Source organism: Akebia trifoliata, chromosome 1 (assembly GCF_017979445.1).
Source record: "Akebia trifoliata isolate Shusen 1 chromosome 1, ASM1797944v1, whole genome shotgun sequence".
Lineage (NCBI taxonomy): Eukaryota > Viridiplantae > Streptophyta > Magnoliopsida > Ranunculales > Lardizabalaceae > Akebia > Akebia trifoliata.
Window position 1 is genome coordinate 8,010,846 of NC_141375.1, and position 20,342 is coordinate 8,031,187.

The window sequence follows — 20,342 nt, forward strand, 5'->3', positions numbered from 1 at the left end:
AGTGTGTCAAAAATGGTCTCAAAGTATCCTAAAGTCGACTTCAAATTAATTTAGTGGAATGATTTTATCACATAATGCGTCTAATATCAATCAAGTGCAAGACTATTAAAAATAATTGCTAGTCTTATTGTTTTCTAATTGAGCAAGATTTTGTGAACTAAGAGAAAAATAATAATACAAGATGAAACAAGAGCCCCCTTAACATACATATGTTGATAAGATGGAAGGGCCATAAAATCGTTCCTAAAAACCTTCTAATTTGTTTAAGGCATTACATTTACATCCGAGAGCAGGAAAGAAGATCCTATAGTCGATAATGTTGAGTCTAATGTTAATAAATACTAATACGAAACCTAGGGGTCTAAAGCAGCCATCAATGTGACAGATTTAGCATAATTGTTTAAGAAAGTAGATTGCCTCTAGGGGTTGAATCGGGATATAGGCCATATCTAGAATACTTAAAAGATAAATAGAGGGGAAGTCTTACCTGTTCAATTGTTCCCATTAGGAAAATTTTATCTACACTTCATTCATCTCTAAGGGCTCTCCAAAAACTTTTAAAAACTTAAAAATAAATAATTTTAAGGGCACCTCAATTTTCTTCTTCTTATTATTATTATTCTTCTCCTCCTCTTGATCTGATTTCGACTCCGATCTCTCCCCCTCTCCCTTTCTTTGTTTTTTTTTAATTCTTCTTCTTGTCCTCCAATGTTTTGATCCATTAGTGTTTGTGTATTATCCTTTTCTCAGCTACCATATGACCAAGTTCTATAATCCCATTTCATTCCTTGTGATCATCTTTGTTGATTGTGTCAAATTCATGTCAAAAGTGATCATCTGACATGCTTCCATTTATATCAAAAATGCACATTTGACACTGTGAATTGTGAAACTTATGCCAAAAGTGCTTATACAATATAGATCATACCTCATTGTGATTCATTGTGCCAAAAGAGGAGAAGAAGAAAAAAAATTAAAAAAAAAAAAAGAAAAACTGAGGTGCCCTTAAAGATAGAGTGCTCTTAACCAAATAGTTAAATATTAGAGGTGCCATAGAAATTGGAGGGCCCTTAGAGATTAGTGGAGTGCATATATAATTTTCCTTCTCATTAACACCATACACGTTATAGAGATAAACGACATTCAGGTTAGGCTTCCAGACTTACAAAATGTCTTTCTAGTAATTTAAGGCATGTACTTTATTTCATGGTTGCTGTTGTTGGCACTGGTGCTGTCATTGGGGCTTATAAAATAAGAAACACGTAAGATAAGAAACTCATTTCTATAAATCAGGTGATGTATTTAATACAATGCTATCGAAGTACTCATGAAATTAGTCAACTATGTCGTTGGAAGATGTCATATCCATATGTGGTGCGGACTATCTCAATAAAGAGGGGAAACTGTAGCAATAGAAAAAGATGGCTGGGAAACAAGCAAGTGAAATTACCAGAATTGGAATCCATGTAAATCGATGGTCAAACATGATAAATAGGCAGAACTAAATGCTATTGCCATGCCTGCAATAGAGATGAAGAGTGTGGCAAGACCAAATGCTAACTTCCTGGGTAAGGACTCAAGAAAGTCTTCTTCTGCATAGCGTGATGTAAGGATAGATAAGAATATCAATACTGAAGTTAAGGAAGAGATCAGCCCTAATGCATTTGACAAGGCAAACAACATGAAGTATCTGCTTTCTTGAAAAATAGGGATGCCTGATTCATTAGTGATGCTTGAATCATTACGATTTCCACCTGGTACGGTAAAAGCTGCGGCAAAGACCACCGTGGAAATTAGTGTGGCCACAACTGAGCAAGATGATGCCATATCCCTCATCCACTTCTCCCCTTTTTCAACTAACTATTTGTGGTCTTCTGTAAACAAAGCTTGTGGTGTTTTTTTATCTGAGTTTCGTAAATCTCTGTATGTGGGTTTTGAGATCTTTTCCACAGCCTACACAAAACAGTATATAACAACATTATTTAGAATAATTTACATAAAAAGTAAAACAAGTTGATTGGAAGAAAGCTTGAGAAAGAAAGATTGGACTAGAAGGAGATTTTTCTTGTTCTTTTTCTATTTCTATTTCAAACGACTCATTACATATTATTTGGAACTTGTGGCCTAGTATGACGAAAAGGTTGTCCACTTTAAATGATGTAATTTTCTTCAAATTAGATTCATAATTTTAACCATTGAGGCCCCATATCTGTGTTAATAAAAGGCTCTCAATGATTCTCTTCTCCCTTCAACTCTCAATTATTCATTGTGATTTTAGTATTATTTTTAGAGTTAATGTACATTTTTTTGGATAAAATACAAAATTCAGATTCTTGAAGCATTGCCTACCTTGATTTTTGGAAAATTTTTGAAAGATTTGATAGATTCCCCCAAAAATAGTTTCCTTCGACATATGAGAAAAGACTAGGTTTTTAATGGTAAAGGAATTTAAAAATATAAACTATAAAAACCTAGTAATATCACCTTGAACCATTGGAGCTCCCTCTGCATTTGTAGAGCTGAACCCGAGATAGCTTTGAGTTTTGGGGATGGTGCCAATTTCGCTGCCAGATGCAAGATGTTGTTCCTACCAGTAACATTATAAGATGCTAAAGTATTTGTACATGCTCTCATTTTCTGTAAGAGTTTGAAAACCTTTTCTTGTCGATGCTCGATGGCGATATGAAGTATGGTATAAGAATCCTTATTGCGGACCCACTTCAACTGAGGAAAAATTTGAAGACACGTGGTTATAAAATCAACGGTTCCGTACTCTGCAGCTACCAAGAATGGGACATTTATCAACTCTGTGATGTTTGAGTGATTACCCAAATGTGACACTCGATCAAAAATGCATTTGACAAGTTTTTCAGCTTGGCCATTCATTAATTTAGTATCGTATACTTTCTTGACACACGGCACTGTTATTAGAATCAAATTACAAAAAATATGTGAATTCAAGTGATGTAAGAAATGAGCAAACAAGAGGAGTTGGAAGGACCAAGGTGAGTAACCGTTACCTAGATGCTTTGCAACATTCCAAAAGAGACCATTGAGCCACTGGGATGCTTTTATAAAAAATGAAATTTGTTTAGTAACTCTCAAGATAAATTCTATAGGAAACTACAAAAATGGATGTATTTTGCCAAAATTAATGAACCAGACATTTTTTGTCATACTTATGAAAATGGTCATATGCTCGATTTTGTAATTACATTTTTTTCATGAAAATTTTCATCTGATGCGCGGATAATTTGATTAACTAACTTTAATCCATTATGCCGTGGTGTTTAATGTAGGTTAACAGGAGGGGTGAATAAATAAATAGGAAATGTGACATACAATATGTAGCCGTTTCGATAAAAATAAATAATTGCAAAATCAGATATATGGTCATTTTCATAAATATTAAAAACCATGACTGATTTAGTAACTTTTTGCAAAATATTCAACCATTTTTACAAAATAACCTAAATTTTAGGTAAGGAAATTGATTAAAAATTTTAAGAAAATAAAAATAAATTAACCTTAAAGCACTTCAATCGATGATCATGGCAATTCATATTTGATGAAATTCAAGCTTCTATTCACTTTTTTTTTATACCTTGGGTATCCAGGCCTCTTAGAGCACCAGACTAATCCCGTGAGACAAGCATGTCACCCTTCAACACATACCAGGTGTTTTGGGATAAATCCCAAGGGGTGGCCACCAATAATCCTCTTGAGTTCATAGGAAAGAGTGGAAGGACTCTAACAAGGATAAAAAGAATTAGGGAACACAATAGGGGACCCACTTCTCACTTACCACTTCTTGGCACCTAACCATGTTCTGTGAGGAAGAGATTGTCTGGTGAATGATCCACTTTTAGCTTATCACAAAAGTGAGAAGCGCAGGTTGGCCCCACTTCCAACTTCCAAAGTTTGATAGAAATTATCGATCAAAAAAAAAAAAAGTTTGATAGAAATATTTTTCTCCATCAAACATAGGATAGTCTTACCATTTTGATGGATTCAAGCAAATGATCAATGATATTGAGTTCACTTTTCCCTATTTACCAACATTAGGTTTTTCATCAACATAAAACAATGCATATCTATATAATAAAACACAATTGAGTTGGTGTCGATGAGATACAAACTTTTGTGTGGGGCCCACTTTATTTCTTTTTCTCTTTACCCACTTAACTTTATTTTCACTCCTCTAACTTAAATATATTTTCAATGTTATCCCTTTTAACATATTTTATTATTTTTCATCTTTTACCCCTTTAACCTCAAAATTCTTTAATAATACCCTTCCAACTTTGTTTTTTTTTTCACTTTTATACCCTTAACCCTCCCATCAAGCTATAGTTTTGTGAGACCCACTTTATTTTTTTTATACTTCATCCACTATAACTTTACTATATTTCCTCCTTAACCCTTTAACTCGCTTTATTGTTTTTAATCTTTGACCCCTTTAACCTTAAAAATCTTCAATGATACCCTAAACCCAATTAAGCTTGACCCAAACCCACTAATTTCGTGTCGTTTTCGAGCCGTGTCCGCAGGTCGTGTTAAACTTGCCACCAACTACTCCAACTTTATTTTTTATTTTTTTCGCTTTTACCCCCTTAACTCAAGTGCCGTAGGCACAGGTGAACTCTAGTTTGTTAATAAGGTATAAGTGTGAGAAATACAAGATTATATCAGAGGTTCGGTACTATAGCCTACTTTGAAGGTGCACAACGTGAAAAAAGCCCATATTCGATGGTTTAAGGCCATCGAATTTCATAAAATTTAACAGACTAAGGCGTCAAATGTTTTTTTCAACGGGCCGAAGCCATCAAATTAATGGAGGGCGGGAGAAATTTGACGGCTCTAAACCATTGAATCTAGGGAACATCAAAATTTAAACATCCCTAGGCCATCAAAATTTGGTTTCTAAAATTCGTCAACCTTGGCCCGTCAAGTTTTTTTGTCAAATTTTCCAATTTCCACCTAGTGGTGCCATCTCACTATGTTTTTTTACAGATTTGAGTATTGACTCCCCGGCGTGGGTTCAAAAAACCTGCCTTCATCATCTAATTATTAACCACTAAGTCGTTTGCTTAGCAAAAATATAAAAATATTGTTCTTAAGTGTCTTTCTCACCATCCCTTCCTTTGATCTGTCACACCTTCAGCTGTTTCAATACCTAACAGTAATACTTACTCTACACACCAAGAATCTATGTCACTTCAATTTAATTAACATCCCTATGCATTATGTCCTATATTCCAAATCAGCATCATTGATGAGTCTTTGGAGTTCCCTTAACTTCTAAAGGCATTCATCCATTCTAAGAACTTAGAAAACTTGGATTACTTTTCTTGAGCTTTTCTCATAAGTTTGATTGCAAATGATGAGATCTCCTTCTTATATAGACTTGGGAAGGTATAATGGACAGTACGGTTCTAGATCTTTTGACTTCTTCACTAAATCACCTGTTGTTGTACCTATTCTAGCACTTATTGAGCTTTCTTGAAGATCAAACCTTTTCCAAAACTTGGTCAAATGGAGAAACCTCATATTGCATTTCATTCCCATGTTTATAGTGTTTGGCCCACTTGTATATATAGTCCTTAATCTCCAAACCCCATCTATTACTTAATCACAAGCTCAAATAGCCTACTCTGTAGGTATACTCTCACTTTTGGGGTCATGTTAGATGATCCAGCCGTTCAATGAATAGCTGATATAATGGAGATTAATCCATTTGAACCATTATTTTTTAGGAAAGAAATTTACCTAGTTAGTAATGCTAGGTAAATTATTTCTCTTGCATTGAGAACGATTCATTGGATATTAATTTCAGCTGTCTAAAACCTTATTACTTATAGACCCCAAAAGCGAGAATAAAATCTGTGTATAGTTGAGTTGAGTTGAAGAAATAGTTAATGAGTTGGGATGTGTCCTTTATTTTTCACTTGACAAGCATGTAATTCTGAAAAAGATATTCAAATACGATGGAGACACAAACTTATACTACGTACATTTATACATGGTAAGATAGAAAAAAGGTGCTAGCTTGCAAAGTTGGTTAAAGTCGATGACTATTGTGTTCAAAATCCATCTTCACCTCCTAATTACTAACCAGTAATCTCACTTTCCGAACAAAAAAAAAAGGAAAATATATATTGTAAAAGAGAGAAATAAATAATATATGAGTTGGCAATGGTCTTTTAATCTTTGTGTTCTTTTAAGAAATGTGTGATTACTCGATGGAGAATTAAAATTCTTTAAGGTCCAATGACCAATGACATTGTAACAATGTTAAAAGTAATAGACCTACGATTTAGTGTGGTCCAATAGCCTCCATGATTTGCATTGTTTTAGTAACATGGATCCCATAGTAACCCAAATCATTACTTCATTAGAACTCGAATGGGAACCCTCTTAAAGACTAGAATTAGTAACATTGATGGATTAGGAAACTAATAATAGAGGAAATCTAAGCCATCTTGCTCTCATCTATATATTTGGATCGGCTCCCCGATTACAGTGTCAACTTTGTTGATTTTATTCCATCACTTTTGAACACCTTAGCTGATCCAATCAAGAGAAAGGGAGAGAGAAGGTGAGTCTAATCTATAATAACAACAACTCACAAAGGGGTCTATTAGGTTCCCTTCTACAACAATAATTAGTTGATAAATTCTCCAGATTTTTGATGCCAAGGTATGACTCAATCTTATGTAAATCCTTTATTAGATTGGCATGATAGAGAGGACCTTGGTATGTATTCAATTCTAACCAAACTGAGGATATATATGTGATCAAGAATCACGTTTTTTCAATTTAATTCCGCATTCTGTTATTCTTGTAATTGTTAGAATGTATGTAAAACTACAACCAAAAGAATATCAAAACAAATAGAAAATTACATGATCAAAAACTTAGAAAATTGAGTTAACTTTTTTATAAATGAAAATTATTAATTAATATCTAATTGATCTATAATATACCTGTACAGGGAAATAACAGCTCAGTTATCTAGACCATACACGTGTCCAAGCTAGTTGAGTGGTACCATGCGCTGATAAGCATACGTGCGCTACCTAGTAGAAGGGCAAGTTAAAACAGAGAGTATCTGGTCTGGTTAGAAGAGGAGCCCAACACTGAATAAGACATGGTCTGCCAAGCAAGGTAGACTGGTCAAAAGATGCCCATAATCCTGATATGCACACGTCAAGCCCAGAGATTTCGGAAGAGATCTTCCGAGTATAGCATATCCAATCCAGAAGATCCTCATTCCGTTTAGGATTCAAGGAATCAGGAGATTCTCCGGGATTACCCCCGTGAGAAGGGGATTCGAAGGAAAGATCTATAAATAACACGTTTAGCACAGAGGAATGGATTTTTTTGGCGGATTGGAGATCTAACCAGTACGTTTGATTATTCTTCTTCTTCTCTAACTTGAGCGTCGGAGAGTTTTTGGCAGGTATCACGCCGACACTAGTGAGGAAGTGGCAGGAGTGACTTCGGACCTGTGAGGTAGAGTCCATTAGCACCGTCAACGAGAATCAGACACCACAAATCTGGCACCATCCGTGGGAACCCAATAGTTTATTGATTTCAGTCAAAACAATGGGGAGATCCGCTAGAACTATCGAAGTCAATGTACCTCCACCCACAGTACCAACAGTAGATGCCCAACTCTTGGCAATGTTAGAAGCCATAAAGAAGCAGTAAAAGGAAATGCATAAGAAGATGGATGACTTGGCTGAACACAATTGGAACTTGACTCAGCGTTTTAAGAACCAACAACAAGCAAGACAAGATTTTCTCAGAAAGATCCTCATCCTCTTGCAAAAGATGATCGTGCTTCAAATACAGAAAGAAGTTTTTAACCGTTAATCCCAACAGGAGAAGGAAAAACAGAAGTTGCCACTGCAACTACTCGAGCAGAGCCCACAATGGGTCTGACTCGAGAAGAGATCAGAGAGATGATCTAAAAGGATAAAGGGATGATGAAGAGTACGGATATTGGCACGGTGGCAACGCAAACTGTTAGGGGAATTCAGAAATCTCCATTTACACCGGAGATCTTGGCGAAAAAAATCCCGAAGAAGTTCACACCGTCACGTTTCACCCCTTACTCTAGGATGAAGGACCAGTAAAGCATTTATTCCACTTCCGACAGATGCTTACACTGTGGGAAGGGAATGAAGGCTTATTGTGTAGGTTGTTCCCTTCTAGTTTGCAGGGAAACACATTAACCTGGTTCCATAAATTGCCGTGTGGATCAATAGCTTCTTTTGAGGAACTTTATACTGCCTTTGTAATACGATACATTGGCAACAGGAAGAGTGGCAGAGACGTAAACACTCTGCTCAGCATGAGAATGCAGTCTAGGGAAAGCCTCAGAGATTTCACAAGAACGTTCAAGGAAGAAGCAATGTCCCCGGAGAGTTGCGATGAGAGAACGGTTGTAGTAGCATTCAGAAACTCTTTGCCATCGACCTCAGGGGTTGTATAGGTCTATCGTGAAGCAGAGACCGGAGACACTAAGTGATCTATTTGAAAGAACAAAAAAGTACATCAGATTGGAAGATGATCCCCAGAACTCAACCGGGAAGAGCAAGGTAGTACACGTTGTGGTAAAGCCCAGCAAGTAGTATTAACCACAGCAGTAGAGCAAAAAAAGACCGCTCGAGCAAGACAAGAAGCAGAGAAGAGAGGGGACGTATTTTTCTATACCCCCTACCGAAATATTATCGCTCATTGCGAATGAGCCTTACTTTGTATGGCCAGCGCCACTTCCTCAAGATCAGATAAATCGAGATGAGCGATACTGTGAGTATCACAAGGTACGGGCACATACAACCAATAGGTGCCAGGCCTTGAGAAGGTTTCTGTAGAGATTAGTAGAACAGGGCAAATTGATGGACCTACCCAAAAGACAGAGAGAGAATCCATCCCAAGACAAGAATCAAAGACCTGATTAACCACCTGTTGAAGGTTAGGATGGAAGGGCAGTAGTTATACACATTGTCCTTAAGCACAAGACTAGGTTGAGGAAAGAAACAAGAGGCGGTGAGCAAAGCACCTTGCCCAAGTCTATACAATAAGAAGCAGGCCCACAGAGCAGACAGAGCCTTAAGGAGAGCAAACCGTGACTTTCACGGATAAAGATTTGGAAGGGGTAGCAAGACCCCATTATGATGCCCTGGTGGTAACCCTCTAGATAGGCACTTTCACTCTCAAGAGGGTGTTGATTGATAGCGACAGTTCAGTCGACATTTTGTACGCCTCAATTTTTCTGAAGATGAGTCTTAGCACGAATGTGCTTACCTAGGCAGGAGCCCCTTTGATCGGGTTTAATGGAAAGACAAGCCAATATGGAGAGAAATAGTCTTGCCTATGTAGGCAGGACCGATTACCTTGACGACCAGATTTATGGTTGTCGAAGCAAGTTCCCCATACAACATCATACTGAGCAGATGGTGGACCCATGAAATGAGGGCCGTACCTTCAACGTACTACCAGGCCTTGAGATTCCCAACGTCGCAAGGGATGTGGGATATAAGAGGAGATCAAGTAGCAGCCCAGGTGTGTACATTGGACAAAGAAAAGCTCTCCGAAGAGAATGTTCAGCAATAGCAGTTATAGTGGGGGAAAATGAGCCTGTAGAACCCCCATGCCTAGAAAACATCCAAATGGTGGATATAGGGGAAGATAGGTAGATTGGGGTAAGAGCAGAATTGGCATTAGAAGAACTGAAAGAGCTAATAGATTGCTTGAAGAGGAACCATAATGTTTTTGCCTGGTCCATAAAAGAAATGTCGGGGATCAACCCCGAGGTAATCTGCCACCATTTGAACGTTGAGCCAACTGTCAAGCCAATAAAACAGAAGCCAAAGAGATAAGCACCTCATTTCAGAGAAGCAGTAAACGAAGAGGTGAAAAAGTTGATTAGAACAGGATTTATCAGGGAAGTGCAATTCCCTGATTGGATAGCAAATATTGTGGCAATGCTGAAGAAGAATGGGAAAGTTAGGATTTGTATTGACTTTACGAATCTAAATAAGGCCTACCCAAAGGATAGCTTTCCTATGCTGAGAATAGACCAATTAGTAGATGCAACTTCAGGTCACGAAAGGTTGTCCTTTATGGATGGCTATTCAGGCTACAATCAAATACAATTTAATCCAGCAGACCAAGAGAATACAACATTCATCACAGAGCAAGGGCTTTACTGCTACAAAGTTATGCCCTTCGGGTTGAAGAATGCAAGAGCAACTTATCAATGACTGGCGATAAAGCTCTTAAGAGATCTGCTGGAGAATACCGCGGAGGTTTACATTGATGACTTGCTGGTGAAGAGCAAGAAGAAAGAAGATCATGTCGTTGATCTGGAAGAGGTCTTTACGCGAGTAAGGAAAGTGGGGATGAAATTTAACCCGGAGAAATGCACTTTTGCATTAACTTCGAGGAAGTTCTTGGGCTACTTGGTTATGAAGAGAAGCATAGAAGCTAATCCAGATCAAATTAGAGCACTACTAGAGATGCCATCCCCAAAAACGCAGAAGCAAGTCCAGAAGTTAACAAGAAGGGTTGCAGCCCTTAATAGATTCATACCTAGGTCTTTAGATAAATACAGGCCTCTATACCAACTATTGTGGAAAAACTCCAAGTTTGAGTGGACAGAGGAATGTGAGCAAGCATTCATAGAGCTGAAGAAGTACCTGGACCAGCCACTTATACTCTTCAAACCAAAAGTTGGAGAGAAACTTGGGTTGTACTTAACGATTTCTGAATGTGCACTCAATTCAGTCCTGGTCAGGGCTGGCGTAGCAGCAGAGCAACCCATCTACTTTCTGAGCAAGATCTTCATCGATACAGAAACAAGTTATTCCAAAATCGAGAAAAGGGGATTAGCTTTGGTTTACATGACTTTGCGTTTGAAACCGTACTTTCAAGCGCACCGAGTATAGGTCATCACAGAGTACCCCCTGAAGTCTGTCTTGGGAAAGACAAAAGGATCGGGCATAATGACAAAATGGGTTGTGCAGTTAGTAGAATTTGAACTTGAATACAAGCCTAGAATTTCGCTGAAAGGCCAAGTAGTAGCAAACTTTCCAGTAGAAGAAAGAAAAGATCAGCTAGTAGAAGAGCTAGAAAATGAGAAAGAGGACAAGAAGTAAACAACCATCCAGGATGGAGAGTCTAGGTGAATGGGTCTTCAAATATGGAAGGGTCAGGAATAGGGATGGTATTGATCACTCCTGACAGCTCCAGGATAGAAAAGACAGTCAGACTGGGATTCAGAGCATCAAACAATGAAGTGGAATATGAGGCAATATTACTCGGCCTCAATTCGTTGGCAAGGCTGGGGGGTAGCAGAGACTACAGTCTACAGTGACTCACAGCTAGTAGTCAACCACGTCAACGAGACGTTTGAAGCACGAGATCCTAGGATGCAGCTCTACTTAATGACAAGAATACTATGCAACTATGCCATGAAAGAATTAAGTAATATCCTGCGTAACATTGAGTTAGAGCCTTATCGAAGGGCAGTAACTCATTGAAGTACTTTTTTACGAAAAAGATTCTACCTAAGTAAGAGAAACTTAAGGTAGAACCGGGGGGGAAAAGGTAAGTAAAGCAGAATGTTAAAGTTCATGTTAAGTTAAAAGAGCAGACTAGTAGTTGAGTATGCAGTTCAAACAGTGCGAAAAAGTAAAGCTTATGTTAAAGGAAGTATAGCAGTTGAGCGCGCAGCACAGAAAGAGGAAGTAAAGCAGATTGTTAAAGTCCATGTTAAGTTAAAAGAGCAGACTAGCAGTTGAGTATGCAGCGCAAACAGTGCGAAAAAATAAAGTTTATGTTAAAAGTAAAACAACTATTGGTATGAAAATAAGATTTTCCATTAATGACATAAGGAGTACGAGAGATCCCAAAAATTAGAGAGTATAGAAAACAACAATGAAAACAAAGTAAGAAGACGAGTACAGCTAAAAACAAGAAATAGGTCTTCATTCGACGACAGATGGCTGGTGGGCAAGAAAAGAGACCTCAGCAAGGTTGGGATTCGGAGGATCAACTGTCTCGTCCAGATTGACGTTAATAACAGGACAGGAGGCAGATCACTAGCATGGGCAGGGGAACTAGTCGTTCTGGCTTGATCCAAATCTATGGTTTGCCCAGCCTCAATGAGTTCACCTGGGACTCTGTCAAGGATAGCAACGAGGTTCCCCCTCCTCATCTAGCTGGAAGGGTGGGGCTCACCCATAGTTACCAGACCAACTCAAAATCTCTTTGAAAGGAGGACCTTTAGGGCCATCATAATCCTCATTGTCTTCTTCATCCACCTCCTCATACTGGAGCCGAACAACCTCAAAACCTTCGTGATTGGCCTTGATAGAAACTTCATTTGCCAACCGAGAGTATAAGGCTTGTAGTTGCCCCAGCAATTTCTTGATCTCAACCTCATCTTCCTTGGCCTGCACTGCCTTAGTTATTTCAAGACCAACCCTGAGGGAACCTAGCTCAAGCTCTTGCTGCTGTATCCGCTCTTGGAGATCCACCAACTCTACATCTCTCCTCTGCACTCTCTCCTTGTGGCTGGCCAATTCCAGTTGGAGAATCCTAAAAATCTGCCAGTCTATTATTATTAGCCTCCAAGTCTAAGTTCGCCTTGGAAAATTGGTTCAAATTAGCCTCCATTTTCTCTTTATCCTCTTGGAAAAATTGGCTAGAGGAGATCAGTTCAACTTGGAGTAGAGTGATTTTCTCCTCATACTCTTTAGTCAGAGTAGTAGCCTGGTTCTCAGCTTCACGTCATTTCAAGAAGGTCAAAGTACCATAGGTGTTGGCCTGCAAGAAGAATAAAGCAGTTAAGTGAGTAAAACATGAAGAGAAATGAACGGTGTGGGAAGAGTAGAGAACTACCTGATAAAGGCCATGAACAAATCGACCAAAGCCTAGGTCAGCATTGGCTCGGTCAGCAACATCCCAGTCCTTGAGGAAAATGGAATAGGAGAGTAGAGAGGCATCAATGACGGGGTTCCTTACCCCGTAGCTCCTATTGTAAATATGATCAAAACGGGACCGAAAGTCGTTTCGTTTCCATCCTGGAGGAGGACCCTAAGACTCTTCCAAGGGAATGCAATTTCCTCCAAGGGAATCAAAAGGTCACTGGGACCCTCTTGATCAGGCCCCCCTGGAGGGGAAGGAAGCTCAGCCTGCACCTCTTGCGCGGCTGAAATTCAAAAACAGGACTGTGCTCCTTGATGGTGTTTGAGCTCTGCACTGCCTGAGCATGAATCTCCTCAAGAAGCTCAACAGGAGCAACAACAATAGTAGAAGCAGAAGCAGAAGCAGAAGTATGAGCAGCTGACTCTCCATGCACTAAGACCAGCTGGCCTACTTTTCTAGTGTGAGTGAAGGCACGAGGGGCCAGCTTCTTCTTTTTCTTTTTCTTACCCTGGTCAGAGGGAGGAGTAGCCTTGACGACAGGAGTAAAGGAGAGGAAACTCCGAAAGGTCAATGTTCATGGTGTTGGAGGACCCTAAGAGGGTTGGAGGAGAAGGAAGGGCAGAAATAAAGGCAAAGGGAAAAGGAAAATCTTCCGAGATCTGTTCAGCTGATCAAAGGAAGTCGACGTGCAGGTGGCTGAAGCAAAACAGAAAAGGAAGGATAGATCTAATCTCCCTCCACCACCTCCTCAGCAACCCTGGTTTGGAGGCCCACTGCCACTAACCTCCTATTTTTGGATGCTCTGCATTGCTCTTTCCTAGCCTCACAGCAGAAAGGGCAGCAGAATCTGTGGAGAGAAAAGAAAGTAAGATCAAAATTAGGTTCAACTACAGACATAATTGAAGAGTTAAACACAGTTAAGCACCTAGAAACTAATCTTACCTTGGAATGTCTGAAAGGAACACGAACTCCCAGTTCCCAGAGACAATCAAGGGGTCCTTGTACCACCTTTTGTCAGTACGGGGGAGAGACGGAGCCAGTGCAACTACTGCACTCTTAGAGGACAACGAATAGTACCCAGGGCGTTGGGGGATAGCTTTCAAATTGTACTTAGAGAGGAAGACCCCGTTTGATTCAGCTGCCTGAATCTGCTGTCAACTTCTGCTGTTAGAATCTGCTGTCAGAATCTGCTGTCAGAAGCTGAAACATTGAAAAGTTTGTTTGATAGAGCTTTTGTAAAAGTGTTATGCTATTTACCAGAATCAGGTAATTATTGTTTGATATAGCTTCTGGAATTTGCTGTATTAGAGTAAAATGACCAGAATACCCTTAAGGTTGATAATGCACCCAGAATGCATCAAAAATTATCAGAATACCCTTATAAATATATAATTACATTAAATATATATAAATATAATAATTTTATATTAAAAATTTATAAAAGAAATGATTTTAATTTAAAAAAGTTTATAATTCTTTAAAAAATTATAAAAATTTTATAATTCTATAGAAATTTCGATAACATCTCCTCTTAAAAATGGACATATAAAATTTTCCTAATAAACAAAATACCTGCATAATAAACAATCCAATAAACTAAAAATGGAATTGTCTGAAATGAAATGTACATAACCCTATTCCGTTCTAGTTTGGTATGAAATGAACTTATAATCATGGAATTGACTCGATCATATTATAAGTTCATAACCCCAACCCATTTCCATTTTGCACTTGGTACACTGCAAATCACTTGCAAATGCAAATGATTTTCTAAAATCAATTTTACTGGTGCTTGGTTACACAATTAAAAAATGATTTGCATTGCAAAAAAAAATTGTATGGATCACCTAAATTCTTAACAAATTTCAACAAAAGCTATGCGGTACAAAAAGTACCATAAATCATTTGCAAAATAACAATGAATTTTTGTATTATAAAGATCAACCCATCACAAAAAAAGATTCACAAGAGATTTCCCAATGGTTACCAAGCAATAGTAAATCATTCATAGCAAACCATTTGCATTTTAAAAAAATTTCAATGCAAATCATTTGTAGTGTACCAAGGAAGAGTGCATTGTATTTATGGTCTTTTTCAATAATCATCCATTATCTCCCACTATTTAAAATAGAAAACAATCATTGAACATGAAGAACAAAAAATCAACACCTAAACAGTGGGAAGAAAATTATTTTTCGCATTCTTTTTCCCGAGCGAACAACAAAAATCCAACCTAAATAGGGGGAAGAAAATTCTTCTACTCTTTGGAGTGCAAGAACTAGAAAGCAATGGAGGGCAAGAACTAGAAGGCAAAGAAGACAGTTGGTTAGTGAGCGAAGATCGATTTTGAACCAAGATTCGTGGTATCAACACCCAAGACCTTTACCAACTTAACAAGCTGGGATCTTCACTTTGTTGATTTTCTATTGTTTTGTCATGTTTGTTTGGTCAGTCAAGAAGACCGCCTCTTAGTTCTTTTCTTTGCTTCAATAAAATTTTATTTATTAATAATAATAATAAATAAATAAAAAAACTGAGGTGTTCAAGAAACATGAAATTGAAAGTGTAACATATCAAACATGACAAGGTTTACCATTAGAAATGTAATTTTTTTATAAATAAAATAGAATCTATCAAATGTTTACAAAAATTCTCAAAATCGACTACAAACAATCTCCTCAACCCCTAATTAGATTATAACAGTAAGGGGACTGTTTGTATCATTCTTGAGACAAAAGAAAGATATTTTAGAAAACCCTTTCATTCAAAGGCAGTAACCAAAACAAGCCCTTAAATCAGTTTTTTTTTTTTTTTTTTTTTTTTTTTTCTGAGAAAGCTTGGATTCAGGTGACCAAAGTTCAATAACCCATTAGTAGCTGAACAATTTTTTTTTTAAATAGTAAATTTAGTTGAGATTAAAGGAGCAAAAATGACCAAGAGGAATCAGAAAAAGGGCATCAATCGAATGTTATATAAGAGGCGAACGAGGATTCGTGTATCTTACAATCTTTCCCTCTCTCTCTTACTTCGATCTTAGGTTAAATTTTATTTATTTATTATTATTATTTTTATTTCGGTAAGAAATAGAACTCATCACAAAGAAGAAACATTTGCAGAGATGAAAAAATAGCTTTAAAACAAACAAAAAGTTAGGGTTTGTCTTTGAATCTTACTTCGTTTTTTATGATTTCTGAAGAAACGTAGCGAGGCTTAGAGAAGCAAACGCAGAAGAGTGTAAGCCATTGAAGCAGTTTCTTCTTCTTCGTTATATCAATAAGAACAGCTGCGTGCTATCGAGAAGAGAGAGAGAGTTGTGTGAGCGTGATGTGTGAGGTTCAATCGAGAAAGAAGAGCTACTGTATGTGGCTCTGTCGATAGAGAAGAGAAGAAGTGAAGAAGAGAAGAAACTTATATCGGGGGCAGTCCCGTCATTTCACTGGAACCGTTTTTCAATGTTTGGATTCTCCTGCAAACGCAATATAAAAAAGCGCCTTTTCTCCGCTTTACAAATCTGCGTTTAAAAACGCAAATTCTTAACGCATTTTTTTAACAAACGATAATTCACACCGAAAACGCAGATTCACACCGCAAACGCAGTAGAATCCGCGTTTTGAAGCGGTAACAAACACCACCGAAGTCATTGGGAGTTATACCCATCTTCTCCACTATCTCCACCAAATGATAAAAGTTGCCAAACATTCGGCCTGGAGCCTGGTTTATCTTACTCAACACCTCCCTGAGGAATGGATAGAGAAGGAAACTAAAGCCAACCTTGATTTGGCCGGCATAGACCATTATCTCCCCCTGACGACATTCGTTAGGGTTCTTGGGGTCTTTGCACACCCAAATAAAAACAGAAGCAGAGATAGAACCCCCTCCAAAGTTGAGTCATGTTGACAGCTATTGAGAAATTAAGATTGCAGAAAAGAAAAGGCAAAAAAAGAAGATTACCTCAACTTGAAAAAGATAAAAATGGCAGTGAACCAGAAAGAAAAAAAAGAGAGAATTTTTTGCAAAATGCAAAGAAACGAGATCACAGAAAGCAGCAGCACAACAAGAGAAAAGAGTTTGCACAAAGTCTCTTATTTATAAGAGAATGTAAAGGAGTATGTACGTCTGGAAATACAGCCTAATCCATCATAAACGTCGCAATTTGGGGCGTAGTGTTGTTGATAGTGGGACACGTGGACGGACACAGATGAAAGATGATTCGTCTTAGCTGTCAGAAATGATTTGAAATGACATTGCATTAAATACATCGATTCATTAAGAGTAGAAGCAATTATAGATAATCAAGACAGCCAATGAGAAAAATGTTATGTGTCTCGAGAAGATGACGAGACTTCGCTTCTCCTCAAAAGAGGGTAATTGTAGAGGGAAATAACCGCTCAGTTATCTAGATCGTACACGTGTCCAAGCCGGTTGAGTGGTACCATGCGCATATCAGCATACAGGCACTACCCAGTAGAAGGGCATGTCAAAGCAGAGAGCACTTAGTCTAACCCAGCATTGAATAAGACCTAGTTTGCCAAGCAAGGTAGACCTGGTCAAAAGATGCCCATAATTCTAATATGCGCACGTCAAGCCCAGAGATCTCGGAGAAGATCTTCCCAATATAGCATATCCAATCCAAAAGATCCCCATTCCGTTTAGGATCCAAGGAATCAGGGGATTCTCCGGGATCACCCCTCATGAGAAAGAGAAACCCTAATTCGAAAGAAGGATCTATAAATAGCACATTTAGTACAGAGAAATTGATCTTTTTGACAGATTGGAGGTCTAACCAGTACGTTTGATTATTCCTCTTTTTCTCTAACTTGAGCATCGAAGAGTTTTTGGCAGGTACCACACTAACATTAGCAAGGAGGTGGCAGGAGTGACTTCAGACCTATGAGGCAAAGTCCATCAGCACTATCAACTGGAATCTAACACCACAATACCTAATCGACCTAGACATTCCAAAAATTTCCTTATTACACCACGAATTTCCATATTGTGATGGGATACATCGATAGTGATTGGATGCATCTCTCTGATCTAATATGAAGGGGAAAAGTGAAAGATAGGAAAAAGACATTCATGTTTTCAATTTTTTTTAATATACTTGACCCAATTTACTTGTCATTTCTTATATAATCATCCTTCTAAATTGCAAAATTGAAGGAAAAAAGGACAATGAAACAAATGGAAACTAATGGACTTTCACTCACCTTGAATGATTTGACGCAAAAGGAGAAGGTGGAATGAGGAGACCATTTTTGTGTGGTCCTTTGAGTTCTCTGTGCAGTGGTCCTCCACATCTCCTCTTCCTTGTTGTTTGGAGATGGAATTTTCTTGGACATGAACCACTTCAAGAAACATATGTTTTAATTAGACTAGCATGTATTCACACTTCTCTAAACACATATAAAAAGACATAAGTAATAGAAGATTGATAGAGACCAACGTGAATATATGCAATTTTGCCAAAATCCTAGTCCATTTCCACTCCTAAACGCAGAAGACCTTTGAGCCAAAACATGCAATGCACATTTCCCAGATCGATCTCTCGTAGTAGCTAATTCTGGGTAAAGCTCGATCAGATCAAGTGCTATATCTACATGTATCAAGACAAAAAATAAAATTGTATATCTAATTTTGAAAAAGTACATACACAATATTGATAACTAGTAAGAATTTTGTTACCATAGAACTTTGCTGCTATTACAGCGTTGAGAAGGCGAAGACCATCTTGACCTCTATATGGACTTGGATTTATGTCTTTCGTTACTTCACAGAGATACCTCAACAACTCCTTATGACCTAGTAGAGCTGCTTCAAGTATTGGTGTAATACTTGAATTATTTTGGATTTGTGGCAATCTTGGGTTCTTTTCCACCATTGCCTTTGCTGCCTTAATGTTTCCAGCCACAACTGCATAATAAAGAGCAGTATGACCTGATGAATCTTTCTTTTCTAGTGCTTCTTCAGGCATCGCTTTGACCAGCTTTTCCACAAACAATATTTGTTCGGAGATTGCCACAATGTGGAGAGCGGTCTTGGATGATCCTGAGATCCCTACAGTCATGGCAGAATTGTCATCTTTGAAGAACCTTTGTGCCTCTTCCCAATCACCATCAGATGCAGCTTTGTATAGTGGCAAATAACAAGAGGGGTCTTTGCAGTTTCCATCTACCATAGACAAGATGCAAACAATGAAATTAAGAGCAGAAAGAAACAAAATTCTCAAAATCATTTTTTTTTTTTTTTTTTTTTTTTTTTGGGGTGAGTGAGCGGCGGGGGATTTAGACATACCCCTCCATGTGTCGAGGAATATTTAAGATAACCCCCTATGTTTTCAAACAGATGGCATGCTCCTCTAAAGAGATTAGTTGAAGGAGGCTAGCCAGGTGAAGTGGAGAATTACATGATCGAGGGATGTGGATAAGAAACAAAAACTCTGATAAATTCAGGATCAAAGAAGCAAAAATTAATGGGTTCACCTCATTAGAAAGTTTTTTATTTCATAAAATTATTTGGACTTCTTAGACTCAATTACCTGCTTATATAATCTCAAGGAAACAATCTTAATGGAAACAAATCTCTCAAAAGGATAAACACCATATCTAATGTTTCTTAACCGGGGAAAAAATGTATCCTAGCAATGTGTTTGGATTTAGAGAAATGGAGAGAAAAGAAAAAGAAGTGAGTTTTTCTCCATTTCTCTTATTTGGATTGTTAAGTGAGGAGAGAAAAGAAAAATAACGAATAGAAAAAAGGGTCAGTTTTTTCTCCCTCTCCAAATCAGATAGAAATGGAAAAATAAAGAAAAGAAATGCTCATGACTAATAATAAAAATATTAAAAATTACGACTTTACCATTTTTTTCCTCTCCAAACTTTAGTTTTCCATGATTAAACCAAACAAGATATAAAGAAACTGAATTTCTTCTCTCTTTCCTTTCTTTTCTTTTCTTTTCATTTCTTTGATGATGATGCAGTATTGATCCAACGAGATGGGTTCAAAACCTATTGAACCCATTTTCACAATGACCCAAAAAAAAATCAAATCAAACAAAAGGGGCTTTGGCTGTAGGTTGAAGACGACGGTATTTTAGGTCATTTCTATAGTTTCAGAACACGTGTACCTCAAATACTAACCAAAATGTGTCTGAAAATCAATCTAATTTTTTACTATATTTATTTATAAATTCAATTAAACTTTGAATGACGGAAAGAGTATAATTATGGAAAAAACCCAAGTTTCATTACCAGCGCAGTCATCATGATGTTGAGCATGTTGGGATGATAAAGCCATTGTTGATAAGAGAGATCGAACTGCTCTAAGAACCACTTGAAGCTGCCCTTAACTTGCAACCCTGCTTCGATAACCACAGCAGAAATCAGTGACTTCGTTTAGCT

At 37.8% G+C, this 20,342-nt stretch overlaps 1 protein-coding gene across 6 annotated transcripts; it reads right to left on the bottom strand.

The window, feature by feature from the left end:
- Positions 1 to 1,263: 1,263 nt before the first annotated feature.
- LOC147410623 (uncharacterized) lies at positions 1,264 to 20,342 on the bottom strand. 6 transcript variants are annotated; one of them, XM_086437532.1, is made up of 7 exons: positions 20,193 to 20,342; positions 18,628 to 19,113; positions 18,389 to 18,538; positions 18,153 to 18,290; positions 3,021 to 3,068; positions 2,485 to 2,774; positions 1,264 to 1,953 (listed from the first exon to the last, which is right to left on the bottom strand). In XM_086437532.1, the coding sequence occupies exons 1-7, from the start codon at positions 20,236 to 20,238 to the stop codon at positions 1,861 to 1,863; spliced, it is 1,251 nt and encodes a 416-aa protein (XP_086293658.1). In that variant the 5' UTR covers positions 20,239 to 20,342; the 3' UTR covers positions 1,264 to 1,860. The 6 variants fall into 6 exon arrangements, with proteins under 6 accessions (XP_086293658.1, XP_086293652.1, XP_086293661.1 ...); XM_086437526.1 differs by having other exon boundaries at positions 2,485 to 2,921; XM_086437535.1 differs by lacking the exon at positions 20,193 to 20,342 and adding an exon at positions 19,801 to 19,976 and having other exon boundaries at positions 2,485 to 2,921.